The sequence below is a fragment of the Schistocerca cancellata genome, chromosome 9, assembly GCF_023864275.1.
Source record: "Schistocerca cancellata isolate TAMUIC-IGC-003103 chromosome 9, iqSchCanc2.1, whole genome shotgun sequence".
NCBI classification, from domain to species: domain Eukaryota; kingdom Metazoa; phylum Arthropoda; class Insecta; order Orthoptera; family Acrididae; genus Schistocerca; species Schistocerca cancellata.
In genome coordinates, this window is record NC_064634.1 from 477,447,380 (window position 1) to 477,468,972 (window position 21,593).

Here is a 21,593-nt window from a genome sequence, read left to right on the forward strand (position 1 = left end):
AGACAGAGAAATTCTATGACTGGTTTAGGATCCGTATGGTATTGTTGCTTAGTGGGATGGCGCATTGGCAAGACGTTGGACAGGATTGTGCTTCATATCCTTTTCTCTCCATCCAGATTTAGGTTTAATATAGTTTCTCTCATTTGGTTAAGACAAGTACTGGGTTGTTTCCTTTAAAACGGACACAGGTGATGCGCTTGTGTATGTAAGCTTGTGCCCTGTCTCTACTGACCTCACTGTTGAGGACGCTAAACCACAAGTCTTCCTCCCTGTTATTCGTGCAGGAAGAAGCTGACAGAGAAATGTACCTCCATCAACTATTAAACTAACTTTTGCGAGATGTGGTAATCCCATAACAGATATGTAGACTATTTGATTCATTGGCAAGTAAGAGGCCATGGTGCTGGTGCTACTGGTGCAATAGATGCTGATACAGAGCAGTCATTTGCCGTCTGTGCCAATACCTTACCACCCAACCAAGTGGATTTTGTTGCGGGTGTAGAGTAGTGGTGGTGGTAGTACTGATTTGGAACGTTCCAGAAGGAAAAGTCACATCCCAGCTGTGTCACTACTTCTTGACTGAGATGTCCATCCAACCATGCTGGGTTTTCTGGCAGATTCATTATCTTAGTAGTGGTAGTGATGATGCAGGTGTTGCTGACCAATTATGGCACTATCTGTTGATCAATATCCCCCCTCCCCCCTCCACTGGGGCGGTCTCGTTGAAGGTTTGGTATCCTGATGACCATGCTGCTGGTGTGAGAGTTGTTGACACAGGAAGTCAACTGTGGCATTACCTGTTCACTGAGATGGGCAGCCAAAAATGTTGGGTTTTGTTGCCATGTCTGGGTTCTATGTGGCAGTCATACAGTCATGGAAGATTCTAAGAGTAAAGGCAGTGGACTAACTGTAGGACTACCTGCAGACTGAGATGGCCATCCAGCGGTGTTGGCTGTGCTAGCAATTTTGTGATCGCAGTAGTAATGTCGATAGTGAAGGTATTGACAACCAATTGTGGCAAATGGTTCAAATGGCTCTGAGCACTATGGGACTTAACATCTGAGGTCATTAGTCCTCGAGAACTTAGAACTACCTAAACTTAACTAACCTAAGGACATCACACACATCCATGCCCGAGGCAGGATTCGAACCTGCGACTGTAGCGGTCGCGCGGTTCCAGACTGAAGGGCGTAGAACCGCTTGGCCACACCGGCCGGCCTACTGTGGCACTCCCTTATTTATTTATTTATTTATTTTTTTTTTGTCATCAGTCTACTGACTGGTTTGATGCGGCCCGCCACGAATGCCTTTCCTGTGCTAACCTCTTCATCTCAGAGTAGCACTTGCAACCTACGTCCTCAATTATTTGCTTGACGTATTCCAATCTCTGTCTTCCTCTACAGTTTTTGCCCTCTGCAGCTCCCTCTAGTACCATGGAAGTCATTCCCTCATGTCTTAGCAGATGTCCTATCATCCTGTCCCTTCTCCTTATCAGTGTTTTCCACATATTCCTTTCCTCTCCGATTCTGCGTAGAACCTCCTCATTCCTTACCTCATCAGTCCACCTAATTTTTAACATTCGTCTATAGCACCACATCTCAAATGCTTCGATTCTCTTTTGTTCCGGTTTTCCCACAGTCCATGTTTCACTACCATACAATGCTGTACTCCAGACGTACATCTTCAGAAATTTTTTCCTCAAATTAAGGCCGGTATTTGATATTAGTAGACTTCTCTTGGCCAGAAATGCCTTTTTTGCCTCCTTGCTCCGTCCGTCGTCGGTTATTTTACTGCCTAGGTAGCAGAATTCCTTAACTTCATTGACTTCGTGACCATCAATCCTGATGTTAAGTTTCTCGCTGTTCTCATTTATACTACTTCTCATTACCTTCGTCTTTCTCCGATTTACTCTCAAACCATACTGTGTACTCATTAGACTGTTCATTCCGTTCAGCAGATCATTCAATTCTTCTTCACTTTCACTCATGATAGCAATGTCATCCGCGATTCGTATCATTGATATCCTTTCACCTTGTATTTTAATTCCACTCCTGAACCTTTCTTTTATTTCCATCATTGCTTCCTCGATGTACAGGTTCAAGAGTAGGGGCGAAAGACTACAGCCTTGTCTTACACCCTTCTTAATACGAGCACTTCGTTCTTGATCGTCCACTCTTATTATTCCCTCTTGGTTGTTGTACATGTTGTATATGACCCGTCTCTCCCTATAGCTTACCCCTACTTTTTTCAGAATCTCGAACAGCTTGCACCATTTTATATTGTCGAACGCTTTTTCCAAGTCGACAAATCCTATGAAAGTGTCTTGATTTTTCTTTAGCCTTGCTTCCATTATTAGCCGTAACGTCAGAATTGCCTCTCTCGTCCCTTTACTTTTCCTAAAGCCAAACTGATCGTCTCCTAGCGCATTATCAATTTTCTTTTCCATTCTTCTGTATATTATTCTTGTAAGCAGCTTCGATGCATGAGCTGTTAAGCTGATTGTGCGATAATTCTCGCACTTGTCAGCTCTTGCCGTCTTCGGAATTGTGTGGACGATGCTTTTCCGAAAGTCAGATGGTATATCGCCAGACTCATATATTCTACACACCAACGTGAATAGTCGTTTTGTTGCCACTTCCCCCAATGATTTTAGAAATTCTGATGGAATGTTATCTATCCCTTCTGCCTTATTTGACCGTAAGTCCTCCAAAGCTCTTTTGAATTCCGATTCTAATACTGGATCCCCTATCTCTACTAAATCGACTCCTATTTCTTCTTCTATCACATCAGACAAATCTTCACCCTCATAGAGGCTTTCAATGTATTCTTTCCACCTATCTGCTCTCTCCTCTGCATTTAACGGTGTAATTCCGGTTGCACTCTTAATGTTACCACCGTTGCTTTTAATGTCACCAAAGGTTGTTTTGACTTTCCTGTATGCTGAGTCTGTCCTTCCGACAATCATATCTTTTTCGATGTCTTCACATTTTTCCTGCAGCCATTTCGTCTTAGCTTCCCTGCACTTCCTATTTATTTCATTCCTCAGCGACTTGTATTTCTGTATTCCTGATTTTCCCGGAACATGTTTGTACTTCTTCCTTTCATCAATCAACTGAAGTATTTCTTCTGTTACCCATGGTTTCTTCGCAGCTACCTTCTTTGTACCTATGTTTTCCTTCCCAACTTCTGTGATGGCCCTTTTTAGAGATGTCCATTCCTCTTCAACTGTACTGCCTACTGCGCTATTTCTTATTGCTGTATCTATAGCGTTAGAGAACTTCAAACGTATCTCGTCATTCCTTAGTACTTCCGTATCCCACTTCCTTGCGTATTGATTCTTCCTGACTAATGTCTTGAACTTCAGCCCACTCTTCATCACTACTATATTGTGATCTGAGTCTATATCTGCTCCTGGGTACGCCTTACAATCCAGTATCTGATTTCGGAATCTCTGTCTGACCATGATGTAATCTAATTGAAATCTTCCCGTATCTCCCGGCCTTTTCCAAGTATACCTTCTCCTCTTGTGATTCTTGAACAGGGTATTCGCTATTACTAGCTGAAACTTGTTACAGAACTCAGTTAGTCTTTCTCCTCTTTCATTCCTTGTCCCAAGCCCATATTCTCCTGTTCTTCTACTCCTTCCCCTACAACTGCATTCCAGTCGCCCATGACTATTAGATTTTCGTCCCCCTTTACATACTGCATTACCCTTTCAATATCCTCATACACTTTCTCTATCTGTTCACCTTCAGCTTGCGACCTCGGCATGTATACCTGTACTATCGTTGTCGGTGTTGGTCTGCTGTCGGTTCTGATTAGAACAACCCGGTCACTGAACTGTTCACAGTAACACACCCTCTGCCCTACCTTCCTATTCATAACGAATCCTACACCTGTTATTCCCTTTTCTGCTGCTGTTGATACTACCCGACAGTCATCTGACCAGAAATCCTTGTCTTCCTTCCACTTCACTTCACTGACCCCTATTATATCTAGATTGAGCCTTTGCATTTCCCTTTTCAGATTTTCTAGTTTCCCTACCACGTTCAAGCTTCTGACATTCCACGACCCGACTCGTAGAACGTTATCCTTTCGTTGATTATTCAATCTTTTTCTCATGGTAACCTCCCCCTTGGCAGTCCCTTCCCGGAGATCCGAATGGGGGACTATTCCGGAATCTTTTGCCAATGGAGAGATCATCATGAAGCTATTTCAATTACAGGCCACATGTCCTGTGGATACACGTCACGTGTCTTTAATGCAGTGGTTTCCATTGCCTTCTGCATCCTCATGTCGTTGATCATTGCTGATTCTTCCGCCTTTAGGGGCAGTTTCCCACCCCTAGGACAAGAGAGTGCCCTGAACCTCTATCCGCTCCTCCGCCCTCTTTGACAAGGCCGTTGGCAGAATGAGGCTGACTTCTCATGCCGGAAGTCTTCGGCACTTCTTATTCATCAGCATAGCCATCCGACGATGTAGATCTCGTTAAAGGTTTGGGATCCTGGTGAGAGTGGTGCATGGGCAATATTTGTTGGGAAAGGAAGTTATTGATCAACTGTGACCCTACCTACTGACTGAGATGACCATCAATCTGTTTTGGTTTTTGTTGACAGGTCTGGGATCCTGATGGCAGTCCTATTGTTGTGGGAGAGAATCGAGTGGAGGAGGTCATATATAGGTCATGGACCAATGTGGCACTACCTGCTGACTTAGGTTGGCACCCAATTACGTCGTTCTTTGTTGACAGGTCCACGATTGGGGTGGGAGAGATTCCAGCAGAGAAGGTCATGGACCAATGTGACACTACCTGCTGTGATGACCATCCGACTCTGTCGGTCTTTGTTGACAGGCCTGGGATCCTGGTGGAAGTGTGCTGTTGTAGGAGCTACCTGCTGACTGAGATGGCCGTCCGCCCGTGTTGGCAGGTCGGGGATCCTGGTGGCGGTGCTGCTGGTGTGGGAGCTGCCGACGGAGGAGGTGTGCGCGCGCCAGCTGTGGCACTACCTGCTGGGCTACGTGGCGCTGCTGGCCGGCTGCCTGCTGCTCGAGGCGCTCATCTCGGCCGTCGCCATGCGCGGCTCCATCCTCGACACCGAGGCGCGCGCCTCCATGCAGTACCTGCTCTACGTCAGGCTCGGTAAGGCCGCGCTCGCCCGCCCGCACTTTTTGCTGTCTTGTTCGATTAGGCGTTGGTGTACATATACTCTTAGACAAAAAAAAAGAAGCAGGACGGAGGAATTACCCGAATGTGAGGGAAATCTGTAGATGTGATGTACAGGTACAGACAAATAAATTAAAATTGCTACACCAAGAAGAAATACAGATGATAAACGGGTATTCATTGGACAAATATATTATACTAGAACTGACATGTGATTACATTTTCACGCAATTTGGGTGCATAGATCCTGAGAAATCGGTACCCAGAACAACCATCCTTGGCCGTAATAACGGCCTTGATACGCCTGCGCATTGAGTCTAACAGACCTTGGATGGCGTGTACAGGTACAGCTGGCCATGCAGCTTCAACGCGATACCACAGTTCATCAAGAGTAGTGACTGGCATATTGTGACGAGCCAGTTGCTCGGCCACCATTGACCAGACGTTTTCAATTGGTGAGAGATCTGGAGAATGTGCCGGCCAGGACAGCAGTCGAACATTTTCTGTATCCAGAAAGGCCCGTACAGGACCTGCAACATGCGGTCGTGCATTATCCTGCTGAAATGTAGGGTTTCGCAGGGATCGAATGAAGGGTAAAGCCACGGGTCGTAACACATCTGAAATGTAACGTCCACTGATCAAAGTGCCGTCAGTGCGAACAAGAGGTGACCGAAACATGTAACCAATGGCACCCTATACCATCAAGCCGGGTGATAGCCCAGTATGGCGATGACGAATAGACGGTTCCAATGTGCGGTCACCGTGATGTCGCCAAACACGGATGCGACCATCATGATGCTGTAAACAGAACCTGGATTCATCCGAAAAAATGACGTTTTGCCATTCGTGCACCCAGGTTTGTCATTGAGTACACTATCGGAGGCGCTCCTGCGAGCTGATAGTCCATGCTGCTGCAAACGTCGTCGAACTCTTCGTGGATATGGTTGTTGTCATGCAAACGTCCCCATCTGTTGACTGAGGGATCGAGACGTGGCCGCACGATCCGTTACAGCCATGCGGATAAGATGGCTGTCATCTCGACTGCTAGTGATACGAGGCCGTTGGGATCCAGCACGGCGTTCCGTATTACCCTCCTGAACCCACCGATTCCATATTCAGCTAACAGTCATTGGGTCTCGACCAATGCGAGGAGCAGTGTCGCGATACGATAAACCGCAATCGCGATAGGCTACAATCCGACCTTTATCAAAGTCGGAAACGTGATGGTACGCATTTCACCTCCTTACACGAGGCATCACAACAACGTTTCTCCAGGGAACGCCGGTCAACTGCTGTTTGTGTATGAGAAATTGGTTGGAAACTTTCCTCATGTCAGCACGTTGTAGGTTTCGGCCCGATCGCCAGCCTTGTGTGAATGCTCTGAAAAATTAATCATTTGCATTTCGCGTTTGTAGCACGTCATCTTCGTGGGGTAGCAATGTTAATGGCCAGTAGTGTAATTACTGGATGATTTAGTCAAGAGAAAGAGTTTCACAAACTGAGCAAGTCAGTAACGTATTGGTTCACTCCTGCGGCTTTATGCAAGCAGTTTCTTTCTGAAATTTTAGTCATTTGTTTGTCTGTACATGTTCAGCACATCAACCAACCTCTGTCTCATTGTCATAATTTCTTCGTGATCCATATATTTTTTTAAAGAACCTATTTCCAGTGTCTCATTTCCGTGAGTTTACAGTTTTGCCATGGCTGATGTGAAAAAACAGCGTGATGTGGGAAATAGGTGAGGACCTCCAGAATGAAAATTTCACTCTGCAGTGGAATCTGATCTGATATCAAACTTCCTGGCAGAGTAAAACTGTATACCGAAAGGAGACTCGAACTCGGAACCTTTGCCTTTTCCGGGAAAGTGCTAAAGTGCTCTACCAAGTCCCCCACCCCACCCCCCACCCCTCCCCACTTACCGCGTGCGGTCAGCTTACCATTTTTTTTTTAAGGTTGGTAGGAGATACAGAAATCATTACTATTCACAAAACCATAGTACGTCCTTATACATTATAACTGTCCCGGAAGGAACCTCGCTGCCGTCCTACTATACAGCATGAAATAAAGACAAAGTCAACGTGGGGCCACCTCCGGCACCCTTAAAAAAGTATTTATAGGTATCAAAACAAAATTCGAAAAGCATTCCATTGCTAACTGTGCAACTGTTAGTTATTCCTGGGTCGCATACTCGCGTAGTTTTCCTTAGGTGATGACTTTACTTGGTCATTTCCGCAACGACTGCACCGCCGCTCATCTTCACGCACCCGGCACACCAAAAGTATTTGGCAGGTCCGAAAAAACAGTTCAGCCGGCCGCTGAGGCCGAGCGGTTCTAGGCGCTTCTGTCCGGAACCGCGCTGCTGCTACGATCGCAGGTTCGAATCCTGCTTCGGGCATGGATGTGTGTGATGTCCTTACTCTAGTTACGTTTAAGTAGTTCTAAGCGTAGGGGACTGATGACCTCAGATGTTAAGTCCCATAGTTCTTAGAGCCATCTGACCCTTTTGAAAAACCGTTCCTAGGAAATTTGCATACCAGTCGTTGTACTTTCGTAGCTGTAACAGTTTTGTGTGGCCATCTTGCAAGTATTGCCAGTAATCTACTACGTTCAGACGTGTCTCTATAAACGTAAAGGACCGTCATACCTGCGACCCACGCCACTGCGTTCGTTTTATGACGCGGGAAATGCGTTTCCTCTGGAAAAAATACAGTGTCGGAAAATACTGTTGTATACATAGTGCGCCGCATGAACGCTATTACCTTACTTGCTGGAGTCCAGACAGCCAACGCCTCGCCGCAGACCAGTCGTTGATGGTCGTCCGTATCCAGCATGCCGCATTGCTGACACATGGGCGAATCCGCTAAATGTGTTGCGTACTTTTTGTCATTCGTTCGGTATTACGATGTTGAGCTGATGTTTTAGGTAGGTGGGGGTGATGTGCCGCGCCCCACACCACGTGCCAATTAACGGCTGGATGTTTCCGTTCCACCCTCTTACGGGCGATCTGTCGAAGAACCAGATGGTAATCGTCATTCGGTGTCGACTGTCCGGACATCGGTAAACGAACGTAACTGTGTTGAACCATGAACGTGCGCACGTATGTTAACGGGGGTAATATATGGCCGACACTGACCGGAGGAAGATGCGATGTTGGTACTAGTTCTTCGATGATCATCCCCGTAAGCGAATGATACCTGTTACGTCACCGTTTTAGCATAGTTTTAATATACATGGCAGGTGCCTTGTCGTGCACGTTCACTAAACCAGCACTCCCTTCTCGTGCTGGGAGGGTAAGCGTGTTGTACTGTACCTTAAAGAGCTGTCCCAGGCTTACATACGAGGTGTATTCAAGTTCTAAGGCCTCCGATTTTTTTCTCCGGACTGGAAAGAGATAGAAACATGCACACTCTTTTAAAATGAGGCCGCGTTCATTGTCAATACGTCCCAGAGATGGTAGCACCGTACGGCAGATGGAATTTTACCGCCAGCGGCGAGAATGAGAACTGTTTTAAATACTTAAAATGGCGAGTTTTCCTTACTTGAACAGCGTGCAATCATTCGTTTTCTGAATTTGCGTGGTGTGAAACCAAGTGAAATTCATCGACAGTTGAAGGAGACATGTGGTGATGGAGTTACGGATGTGTCGAAAGTGCGTTCGTGGGTGCGACAGTTTAATGAAGGCAGAACATCATGTGACAACAAATCGAAACAACCTCGGGCTCCCACAAGCCGGTCTGACGACATGATCGAGAAAGTGGGGAGAATTGTTTTGGGGGATCGCCGAATGACTGTTGAACAGATCGCCTCCAGAGTTGGCATTTCTGTGGGTTCTGTGCACACAATCCTGCACGACGACCTGAAAATGCGAAAAGTGTCATCCAGGTGGGTGCCATATATATTTTTTAAATAACCTATTTCCAGTGTCTCATTTCCGTGAGTTTACAGTTTTGCCATGGCTGATGTGAAAAAACAGCGTTATGTGGGAAATCGGTGAGGACTTCCGGAATGAAAGTTTCACTCTGCAGTGCCCGTGTGGCACGTTGCTAAGCAATGTTGACGCGCAACGACAGCACGAATGGGACTTTCTTTTCGTCGGTTGTGACAATGGATGAGACGTGGATGCCATTTTTCAATCCAGAAACAAAGCGCCAGTCAGCTCTATGGAAGCACACAGATTCACCGCCACCAAAAGAATTTCGGGTAACCGCCAGTTCTGAAGAAATGATGGTGTCCATGTTCTGGGACAGCAAGGGCGTAATCCTTACCCATTGCGTTCCAAAGGGCACTGCCGTACAGGTGCATCCTACGAAAATGTTTTGAAGAACAAATTCCTTCCTGCACTGCAACAAAAACGTCCGGGAAGGGCTGCGCGTGTGCTGTTTCACCGAGACAACGCACCCGCACATCGAGCTAACGTTACGCAACAGTTTCTTCGTGATAACAACTTTGAAGTGATTCCTCATGCTCCCTACTCACCTGACGTGGCTCCTAGTGACTTTTGGCTTTTTCCAACAGTGAAAGACACTCTCCGTGGCCGCACATTCACCAGCCGTGCTGCTATTGCCTCAGCGATTTTCCAGTGGTCAAAACAGACTCCTAAAGAAGCCTTCGCCGCTGCCATGGAATCATGGCGTGAGCGTTGTGAAAAATGTGTGCGTCTGCAGGGCGATTACGTCGAGAAGTAACGCCAGTTTCATCGATTTCGGGTGAGTAGTTAATTAGAAAAAAAATCGGAGGCCTTAGAACTTGAATGCACATTGTAGTATCCAAAAGCCGCCTGAATTGTCATAGCCATCTTGCGCGTCTAGGGAACAAGGTGTGTCAGGTGGCACATTATGGGCGAGAGATAAAGGTTGACGAGTAACACGCGCTACAGCATATCCATCGAACGTAGGGCGTTTAGTCGTACTGCCGTGAGGACTCTGAGTAACAACCGTCGGTAGTTGTCCGCAGCCGTTCTTGCCGTCTCCTTATGGAGGGTTATATCCAAATACCGGAGGTAAGGATCCTTCCGTTCCTAGTTCTAGTCCACGCCCCACGTGCATGAATTGTGATTTTGGAAGTTGACCTCGCTGCCAGCTACCATCCCATACGTCTGTTACCAATCCAGTGCTGACAGAGTCTCCCGTCTCACTCTGAACGACGAACACAATTGAACGACAGATGCCGCAGGGAGATCTCGGTAAGGCGAGCGGACTTCTGCGATTGCATATAGGAGGATCGACAAAGGACAACCCTGTCTGACTGATCTGAAGATCTTAAAATACTCTGTTCTCCCTCCGTTATCACCATCGCTGATCTGGCGCCGTGCAACAGCGCATCACTGCAGTGGTCAATAACGGCGAGACATCCATCCTATTGATCGCCTCCGCGAGGTACACATGATCCACTCGATCAAAAGCATGATCGAAATCTACAGCAACCAGCGCCCCCCGGAGGGGGCTTGCAGCCGCGAGGGCGAAGACGCCACGATAATCTCCCAAGGCTGTGTGGATATTACAAGACAAGACTAATCGGCATGTATTCGATCCGCCAGCGACGTTGTGATACGACTCCCTAGTATCCACAAAAAGATCTTGTAGTCACTATTAAGGAGGGTGAAGGGGCGATAATCAAAAGGTCGTTTGCCGCCACGTGGCTTGGGTATCGGGATCATGGGCCCTTCCGTGAATTTAATGTGAACTGGTACTTCTTGCCGCAGAAGCTCATTAAAATGCATAACCATATCGGTGTCATAATTGTCACAAAGGTACGGTGAAATTCCCACGGGACTTGTTGGAGGCACCTCGTGTAATCGCTTCCCAAAGCTCCTCATACGTAATTTCAGATTACACATCCGCTTCCCCATTCACACGCATCGCGTCTGGGATCTCATCCAGGACGTTCCCTAGCTCCCTAAGGCGCTCCTTGTCGCTCGCATAGAATCTGCTAAAATGATCCGTTAACGCCTGTGCTACGCCTCTTTGTGTTGAAATGCGACGTCCATAGCCGTGTTAGATCTCTCGTATTACCGTCCTTCTTCTTGATCCTACCTTTATTACATAATGCATCGAGAGAACTTCGTTGGGCAGGCAATCCTGTGACCTCGCACGGGTCATTGTATTGTGTGTTAACTGGGGCCATAGAAACGACGGAGACGCTCCGTCCCCGCCGCAGCTGCAGTGGTCCACAACCTCACCACGACTACCGCAGTCCACTTCACCCCTCCACCAAACCAAACCGAACCACTCTTGCAGGGTTACTGTGCGGTACGGTCCCCGGTGGACTCCCCCAGGAAACGTCCCACACCAGGCGAGTGTAACCCCTATGTTTGCGAGGTAGACTAATGGTGGTGTACGCGTACGTGGAGAACTTGTTTGCGCAGCAATCGTCGACATAGTGTAGCTGAGGCGGAATAAGGGCAACCAGCCCGCATTCGCCGAGGTAGATAGATGGAAAACCGCCTAAAAACCATCCATAGACTGGCCGGCTCACCGGACCTCGAGACAAGTCCGCCGGGCGGATCATAGTACCCAACATACTTAGCTTCACAAGTTGTGCCAGCTTCACCTTGACTCGGTGGACGGCCGTCAACTGTGTTTACAGAAATCATTACGTTTCCACCAAAGACACAAGTGACATTGGATCAGATCACACAGTTAGCACTAAACAGGGTAAAAGGAAAAGCAGAAAAGAAAGAGGAAAAGTATAACAAAGGGAACAAAGCCAGAATCTTTAGTCAAGCCAAGGAAAAAGACTTCAAATACAGGAATTAAAAATTTTATAAAATATATGAGAGGCCATACAAAATTATTCATGTAGCTCATCCTAATACGAGGAACTAGCGACTCTTATAACAAACATGTCAAAAAGTCTCTCCAATGCCGTAGGTCTCTGATTGAGGAGTCAATAAAAAAGGACAATAAGTAATGGAAATAGTGCAAAACGATAATGTCAAGTTCATTTTTAATTCTATGTCTGTACACATGTGACGTAATTCACAGTTTGTGTTTGGATAATGTTTAGGAATGAATGAACTGATGTATTGTAAGGATGTAGCTCGGACTGTCAAACTCAGTCTAGTGGCTAACAGCAGTTCTGCGAAGTGTTTAACGTGGCTTGGACCGCTGAAGTGACGGCGCATCAGCTGGTACGATAAGAACACCTGTAGCACTGGATGGTGGAACGTAGATAACGCATGATGTGCATCGAATGTTGATAAGCAAACCAACCAGTTTACTCAAAATGTCACGAATTAGATCAATATCTGTATGGGTATGATTTTAACTTTCTCTTAATACAACACACTTCCTTCCATCGCTATGGAAATTCAGAGGCATCACTCTCTACAGCCTTATAAACTGAGAGAGAAGTTGAAGGTTATTTCGGCGATATTCATTTAAAAGCTCTGTCTAAAGTGGACTGTTGAAAAAATAAAGTTCAATTAAAGGCTCCTAATAAGAAAAGAGTCCACTGGCCCTATGCGGTAGTACACACTGAGGTGACAAAGTCATTTGATGGCGATATCCACACATACAGACGTAGATATTATTCGGTACACAAGTTATAAAAGGTCAGTGCGTTGGTGCAGGTGTCATTTCTACTAATGTGATACATGTGAAAAGGTTTCTGACGTGATTATGGCCACGCAACTGGAATTAACAGACTTTGAGCGCGGAATGGTTGTTGGAGCTGCACGCACGGGACATTCCATTTCGAAAATCGTCAGGGAATTTAGTATTCCGAAATCCACAGTGTCAAGGATGTTCCGAGAATACCACATTTCAAGCATTACCTCTCACCACGGACAATGCAGTGGCTGACGGCTTCACGTAAAGACCGAGCGCAGCGGCGTTTGCGCAGATTTGTCAGTTCCAACAGGCAAGCCACACTGGGTGGAATAACCGCAGAAATCAATGCGGAACGTACGACGAACGTATCCGTTAGGCCTACAGATGGGCAAACTCGGTCATCCTTGGAAACTAGTTCACTGGGAACCGTTAATTTTTACTCGTTCACCGTTGATTTTTGCATGGTATTTGGTTCTCTTGAAAAACTGAAAATTGGTAGCATAGGTGACTGAAGCATGGAAGGCGCCAAGAGGGGGAATTTGCCTCCCACCTGGAGTACAGAGTTTTTCTTCATTACAGAATTCACACACACTTGTACAAGTAATTTCCGCGATTCTGCAAAATCTCTCGTTTAGCCAAGTGTAGCGTTATGTGGCTGATCACTGTGAAATAATATAAGGTGGCGCACGAAAAACCGGTCCCGAGCACAGACTTCTCGCCATTTACGCACGATTTGTTGACCGCTACGAGCAGAATAGATAAGCATGTAACAATTAGGCACTAAAGAAATAACAAATAAGCTAATGCAAACAACAACTCAGAAACAATAGATGACGATTGGTGGACGACAATGAGCAGTCTAGTACGAGGTGCATTCAAGTTCTAAGGCCTCCGATTTTTTTTCTCCCGACTGGAAAGAGATAGAAACATGCGCATTGTTTTAAAACGAGGCCGCGTTCATTGTCAATACGTCCCAGAGATGGCAGCACCGTACGGCAGATGGAATTTCACCGCCAGCGGCGAGAATGAGAACTGTTTTAAATACTTAAAATGGCGACGTTTTCCTTACTTGATCAGCGTGCAATCATTCGTTTTCTGAATTTGCGTGGTGTGAAACCAATTGAAATTCATCGACAGTTGAAGGAGACATGTGGTGATGGAGTTATGGATGTGTCGAAAGTGCGTTCATGGGTGCGACAGTTTAATGAAGGCAGAACATCATGTGACGACAAAGCGAAACAATCTTGGGCTCGCACAAGCCGGTCTAATGACACGATCGAGAAAGTGGAGAGAATTGTTTTGGGGGATCGCCGAATGACTGTTGAACAGATCGCCTCCAGAGTTGGCATTTCTGTGGGTTCTGTGCCCACAATCCTGCATGACGACCTGAAAATGCGAAAAGTGTCATCCAGGTGGGTGTCACGAATGCTGACGGACGACCACACGGCTGCCCGTGTGGCATGTTGCCAAGCAATGTTGACGCGCAACCACAGCATGAATGGGACTTCCTTTTCGTCGGTTGTGACAATGGATGAGACGTGGATGCCATTATTCAATCCAGAAACAAAGCGCCAGTCAGCTCAATGGAAGCACACACTGCCACCAAAAAAATTTCGGGTAACCGCCAGTGCTGAAAAAACGATGGTGTCCATGTTCTGGGACAGTGAGGGCGTAATCCTTACCAATTCCGTTCCAAAGGATACTACGGTAACAGATGCATCCTACGAAAATGTTTTGAAGAACAAATTCCCTCCTGCACTGCAACAAAAACGCACCCGTACATCGAGCTAACGTTACGCAACAGTTTCTTCGTGATAATAACTTTGAAGTGATTCCTCATGTTCCCTACTCACCTGGCCTGGCTCCTAGTGACTTTTGGCTTTTTCCAACAATGAAAGACACTCTCCGTGGCCGCACATTCACCTGCCGTGCTGCTATTGCCTCTGCGATTTTCCAGTGGTCAAAACAGACTCCTAAAAAAGCCTTCGCCGCTGTCATGGAATCATGGCGTCAGCGTTGTTAAAAATGTGTACGTCTGCAGGGCGATTACGTCGAGAAGTAACACCAGTTTCATCGATTTCGGGTGAGTAGTTAATTAGAAAAACAATCGGAGGCCTTAGAACTGGAATGCACCTCATAGTCGGGCCGATTTTTCATTGCCATCCTGTACCACTGAAATAATATTGTAGAAGTTATCGTATTCTCTTTACAAAATATGAGACAAGACACTCGATTATGAAGCGCGGGCTTTATTCGGTTATAAGTCGGTCTGCCTTCCATAACATTGAACATGCTGTTTTACCTTGGATCAAAAAAAGATGGAGACAGAGACGGGAACGGGACCGAGGCTGGAACGAGACCGGCTGACGTGCCTTTGCGGGAACGAGACCGACCGTTTCCCGTTCCCGGGAACTATAGGTAGAAAGCCGCGACCAAAGTGAACTATGAAAGACCGTTCCTTAGCATTCGTTCCTCGCTCCTTCCGCTCAACTTGGCGAAATGTTCCTTTGGAACTGTTAGTTCGCGAAAGACCCATCTCTAGTTAGGACAGTAGGGCGAAATTTGTCATTAATGGGCTATGGCAGCAGACAACAGACCCGAGTACCTTTGCTAACAGCACGACGTATTCTGTAGAACTTCCTCGGGGCTCGTGACAATATCGATTGGGCCCTAGAGGACTGGAAAAACCGTGGCTTGTCAAATGGGTTTCGATTTCAGTTTGTAAGAGCTTATAGTAGGGTTCAAGTATGGTGCATACCCCACAAAGCCATGGACACAAATTGTCAACAAGGCACTGTGAGAGCTGGTGGTGGTTACATTATTGCGTGTGCTGCTTTTGCATAGAATAGACTGAATCCTCTGGTCCAACTGAACCGATCATTGGCTGGAAATGGTTATGTTCGTCCACTTAGACACCATATGCAGCCATTCATTGACTTCAGGTGCCCATGACAGTTCGTGATTGGTTTGAAGAACATGCTGGACAATACGAGCAAATGACCTGGCCACCAAGGTAGTCCGACACGAATACCATCAAACATTTATGGGACATAATCGACAGCTCCGTTCGTGCACAAAATCCCGCACCTTCCACACTTCCGCAGTTATGGACGGCTTAAGACGCGTTATGGCTCAGTTTTTCTGCAGAGGACTTCCAACAACTTGTGGAGTCCACGCCACGTCGAATTGCTGCACTGCCCTGGGCCAAAGCAGTTGCGACACAATACAAGTGGGTATCGCAAAACTTTATTCGCCCAGTGTATGTTGACTTTGGACGGCACAAAGTTTATAATGTTTACAATGCTTCCGCTGTCCCACAAATTTTAAGGTCCAATACCGAGTTAGTAGAATCTTCGTAAGTCCGCTATCGATCACGAAGAAAAATCTTGGAACATAACACACGACACGGTTTTCGAGACAGAGCGCAGATCAGCCCAAGGACGGCGTGCCTGCTACACGTCGTCTTACGTCTGGCGGGGAAGGGAGGCAGCTTTCATCTGGTGGACTGAATGGCACATCCATCCTCAACTGGCCCGTGACTGCTTTCACCTTCAGTAGTTCATCTGACCAACCATTTCGCTAGTAGTGTTCACATTTAAGTTTCTGCTAAGCCTTGACAATTTTTTAATATTTGGAGATCTCTTGGTGAGTGAGGCCCAGCGGAAAATGTCATCCTAGTGTGCAAACGGAACCCGTGAGAATTTATTAAAGACGCGTCATGGTCGGCTGTGGGCTCTGGAAGATCTCGTAAAGACTTCACTACAGCTGGAGTAATAACTGTAAGTAGCTACAGAACCACAGATCCCTAAGAATTTCTGTAAAGTACAACACACCCAAGTATGTACAGTGAGGACTTAAAACGAAAGGAAGTTAATTTAAACTCGTTTTAGAATATTTAGAGAAATTAAGGCTTTCAGAAAAAAACTTGATCAAATTGAAAGATATATCTAAATGGGCACGGGAAGTGCTTCCTGTATATGAAACACACATTACTGTTGCATTACAGGTCTGCATCGTCATTCCCTATTCGCCATAAAACACACCGAGAAAACACGAGTATCTCCCAAAGTATATGTTCAGTTGTGAAGAAACTTTGCTGGACGTGTTTTCTAGGCACGCCCTGTGCAATAACAACAATGCATTTACCGCGCAGGCTTTCTTTAGCGGCTCTCTTGAGTGCACGACAGCTTGTGACGTCACCGCTAAGTTCCGAGTGTGGACGACGGACAGAGCGGTTACTGGCTGTGTGTCTGAAAACTGGTGGAGGCAGGGGTAACTTGAATTTTATTAATATGTAAAAATGACTGTTTTTTGCAAAAAAATACGAATTTATTAAATAAATTAATAGTACTGTACAGTGTATGGCTGAAATTGCCAACTGAAAGCCTTAATGCAGCCCACTTCACACGATCAGAGTCGACAATGAAATGTGGAAAAGAAGTCCTCAGTTGAAACTGCCAAGCAGATTAAAACTGTGGACGATGTGGCCTATTCTACACCTTATTTTAGATCTATATGACGATGACGTGCTGAGTATATTTATATGTTTTGACCATGCCATTATGGCCTTATCACTTTAGGACATGATGTAAAAAAGAGATGAGGATGGTCATTACGGACTGAAAACGGTCATCGTCTAAAGAATTCATATTGCGATTGAAGACTGGAATAAAAAACGTTTGATTGAAATTTAGTTTTGTTACGAATATGCTCCACCGAAGGCTTACCAGTTAGAACGTTATTTACGGGACGAGGTAAAAATCGAACCTGACGTTCTAATTGGAATACATTTATCTATAGTCAGCAGCGTGGTCTATGTCAAGCTCATCAATGAAGCGGCATGTCAAGAACTGCCACTGCGACACCGACAAGGACTTCATTTCTGTCATTCTAACGGGAATGTTGGGGCGGCTACAGTGGAACACGGCGGCATGGGACTAAGAACGATCCGCGTCTTTGAGCTTCCATTCAGAGTGCCAGAAGAACTGGTGACAGACGCCCTGCGTCCTTACGGAACGGTCCTGTCCCATGTGGCTGAAAAATGGGAGAGTTAAAAACGTATTCCGTCCTCCGACAAATACGGATCGAACTCCGAAAACATGTTCCGTCATACTTGTACACCGATGGTTGTACAGAGATTGTCATCTACGACGGACAACCAAGGATGTGCTCTGGGTGTGGGAAGAAGGGACACGCACGTTCTGAGTGTACTCAGCGTTGGTTGTTACAGCTGCCACGGGATGATCACCCCTCCGACTGTGCTCCCCATGACCTATGTCGCCGCATTACGCGATGACGAAGGCCGCGAGACAGAAACGCACCGGAACGTACAGGCAGAGGCAGATCGTGGCGAGCCACGAGAGAAGGACGTCGCGCTGGACCGCCTGCAGCAGTCACAGGACGCCCTCTCTTCGGTGCCGCTTGCGGCACCTTCAGATACGGCACTTACGGACGTCGATAATTCGACGGCGCAAGATTCCGACGTCCCCTACGAACAAGCAGAGGCCATGCTGACCTCTGATTACGATGCTCGGAAACGAAAATAGCGATCACTAAGACGCCGGAAGAAGCGCCGCCTCACGGTGGAAAACGACTAGCCAGATGCAGCAGGCAATGCTGAGGCGTTTTCGGGTACCGATCAGGCGACCATCGATACATAAGAACTGCCATGCTGGAGGAACTGCTCCCACGCACTCTCCCGGTGTACGACCGAAGGTGCACACGCAACAACGGCAGACCATATGAGGGGACGGCGGGGGACGTTAAATAGAAAGAAGCCTGTGTGCGGAAGAATTAGCGACCGTGAGGTGCCCTATCTACGTTGACATTCATGCAACGAGCTTATCGGATAGGGTCTGTTAACATAAGTAGCATTGAGACGCAGGTAAAAATCAAGATGCTCAGATATGATAAAAGCTTCAGATTTAGGCATAGCGCTGTTACAGGAGTGCTTCCCCCCCCGAACTTTTCCGGTTAAGATATTTACTGTTCCTCATATGACTAGAGAGGCATTGGCACTGTGATACTAATGAAGGAAGGGATACGTGCAGACTAAGTAGAGTATTTGCCTTCTATCCATGGAACGGCAGTGGGCATAGGTGGAGTACGTTTAATCAATATATACGCACCGTCAGGTTCGATAAGAGAAGGGACTGAGCAGATTTTTACGTCCATGAGGTTACGCCGTTGTTCCGTGGACGATACGATGCTTGCATACTCGGCGGAGATTTTAACTGTGTGCGCGACAGAAAGGATAAACGTCCTAGCTACACTTCTAGCCAAGAACCTCGGTAGCAAGTCAACGGGATGGAATTAGTCGATACATGGGACCTGAAGAATCGCAACCAACCAGGATATACATTTTTTACGAGCCACTCCGCGAGCCGTTTGGATTGGATCTACGTTTCAAGGGCGTTAGCGAAGTCGACGGAGGACACAGAAATCTGGCCGACCGCGTTTACAGACCATGAGGCGTATATTTGTACGGTCAACCTTGCTAGACAGCAGGTATAGAGATGGAGGGCTAATTGGAGATGAACGTCTCCCACCTGCGTGATGCAGAATGCCGACGCATCGTGGAGAACGCGTGGCGTGGCTGCTTCCGTCGATGAAATTCTGACGGTTCTGTCCTACAATGGTGGAACGAGTGCGCGAAGCCAGCTATACGGAGAACGTTAATAGGTTATGGAAAGGAGTTTTCTCGATGGCAGCGCACGACCACTGACTTACTTTACGGCCCTCCGGAAACTGTTCGCTCAACCACCTGCACCAGGATCCCTTAATCTCTATATTCTAGACATTGCCTGCACCTCAACAGGTATGGAAAGGGGAGGTTGGCAACGCTTATAGGTGACAGCATAGGTGGGGGTGGTGGGATCACTTATGGGAAAATTCCTGTACTAGTGGATGTTAGAGCTGCACCTTTTTTAGGTTGAAGTCAGCTGATAGGTATTTCCGCTTAAGGGAAGTCTCTCTAACAAAGAAACCACTTTCGACAAAGCTTAGGTATCCGAGTAATGAGGGAATTAGTATATTTCATCAAAATATACAAGGTATTAGAGATAAAGTTAGTGAACTGCTTATAGATGTTGACTCTGAAATTGTTGGTGTATCTGAACACTTCTTAAATAAGGAGATAATTCAGAGGCTTCCTTTACCAGGATACAGGTTGGCTGGCAGGTTTTCTAGGAGCTCTTTGCGGTGTGGGGGAGTAGCCATGTATGTGAAAAACGGTATCCCATTTGAGTCAATTGATGTTTCAAAGTACTGCACTGAAAAAGGGTTTGAATGTTTGAATGTTGTGCAGGTGTGGTTAAATTTAGTGGAGCTAAACTTCTAACTGTTGTTATTTATAGATCCCCAGACTCCGATTTCACAACATTTTTGCTAAGGTTAGAGGAGGTTCTTGGTTCACTTTATACGAAATACAAAGTTCATTATATGTGATGACTTCAATATTATTTGTATAAGTGATTGTGCAAGGAAAAGGATGCTGGTAGACCTCCTTAATTCATATAATCTTATGCAAACCTTTTTCTTTCCAACGAGAGTGCAAGGGAACAGTAGAACAACCATAGACAACATTTTTGTTCATTCCTCATTACTAGAAGGCCATTCTGTAAGCAAAAAAGTGAATGGCCTTTCAGATCATGATGCACAAGTTTTAACTCTAAAAGATTTTTCTGCTGCAACACATGTTAAATATGGTTATCAACTTTTTAGGAAAGCTGATCTAGTTGCTGTAGAGACCTTTGTAAACCTTATCAAGGAACAAGAGTGGCAAGATGTTTATAGTGCTTATACAGTAGACGATAAATATAATGCTTTCCTCAAGACTTTTCTCGTGCTCTTTGAAAGTTGCTTTCCGTTAGAACGTTCAAAACAGGGTACTACCACAAACAGGCAGCCTGGGTGGCTGACTAGAGGGATAAGAATATCCTGTAGAACAAAGTGGCAATTATATCAAAACGTTAGACACAGTCAAAATTTAAATGCAGAAGCCCATTCCAAACAGTGTTGTAAGGTGCTTAAAAAAGTTATTAGGAAAATAAAAAGTATGTGGTATGCATATAGAATAGCTAAGTCGCAGGATAATATTAAAACCATATGGTCAGTCGTAAAGGAAGTGGCTGGTCTGCAGAAATAGGTCGAGGATATAGAATCAGTGCGTAGTGGGAATGTGCGTGTTACTGATAAGTCGCATATATGTACAGTATTTAATAATCACTTTCTGAATATAGCAGATGAACAAAATAGAAACCTAGTCCCAACAGGGAATCATACAGCGCTCGTAGAAAAAAGTGTTCCGAGACTGTTACCTGAAATGCTCCTCCATGATACTGACAAGAGGGAGACTGAGTTAATAATTAAATCACTAAAGACCAAGAACTCTCATGGATATGACGGGGTATCTAGCATAATACTGAAGTATTGTTCTATGTATGTTAGCCCAGTACTTAGTCGTATCTGTAACTTTTCCTTTAGGAGTGGCCGGTTTCCTGATCGATTAAAGTACTCGGTGGTGAAGCCACTTTATAAAAAGGGAGACAGGGATAATGTTGACAATTATAGACCTATTTCTATGCCACCGGTATTTGGTAAAGTTATGGAGAAGGTTGTATATACAAGGTTACTGGAGCATTTAAATTCACATAATTTGTGTCAAATGTACAGTTTGGTTTTAGAAATGGTTTAACAACTAAAAATGCTATATTCTCTTTTCTCTGTGAGGTTTTGGACGGATTAAATAAAAGGTTGCGAACGCCAGTTGTTTTCTTTGATTTAACGAAGGCTTTTGACTGTGTTGACCACAAAATGTTACTGCAGAAGTTGGACCATTATGGAGTAAGGGGAGTAGCTTACAATTGGTTCGCCTCTTA

The 21,593-nt window shown here is 45.8% G+C and overlaps 1 protein-coding gene across 1 annotated transcript in view; it reads left to right on the forward strand.

The window, feature by feature from the left end:
* LOC126101507 (diacylglycerol lipase-alpha) overlaps window positions 1-21,593 on the forward strand; it is a 477,330-nt gene that overhangs the window by 27,212 nt on the left and 428,525 nt on the right. The window contains exons 2-3 of the mRNA XM_049912151.1: window positions 4,617-4,834; window positions 4,929-5,140. Coding sequence (XP_049768108.1) covers window positions 4,617-4,834; window positions 4,929-5,140 — 430 coding nt within the window. The remainder of the gene's footprint in view (window positions 1-4,616; window positions 4,835-4,928; window positions 5,141-21,593) is intronic.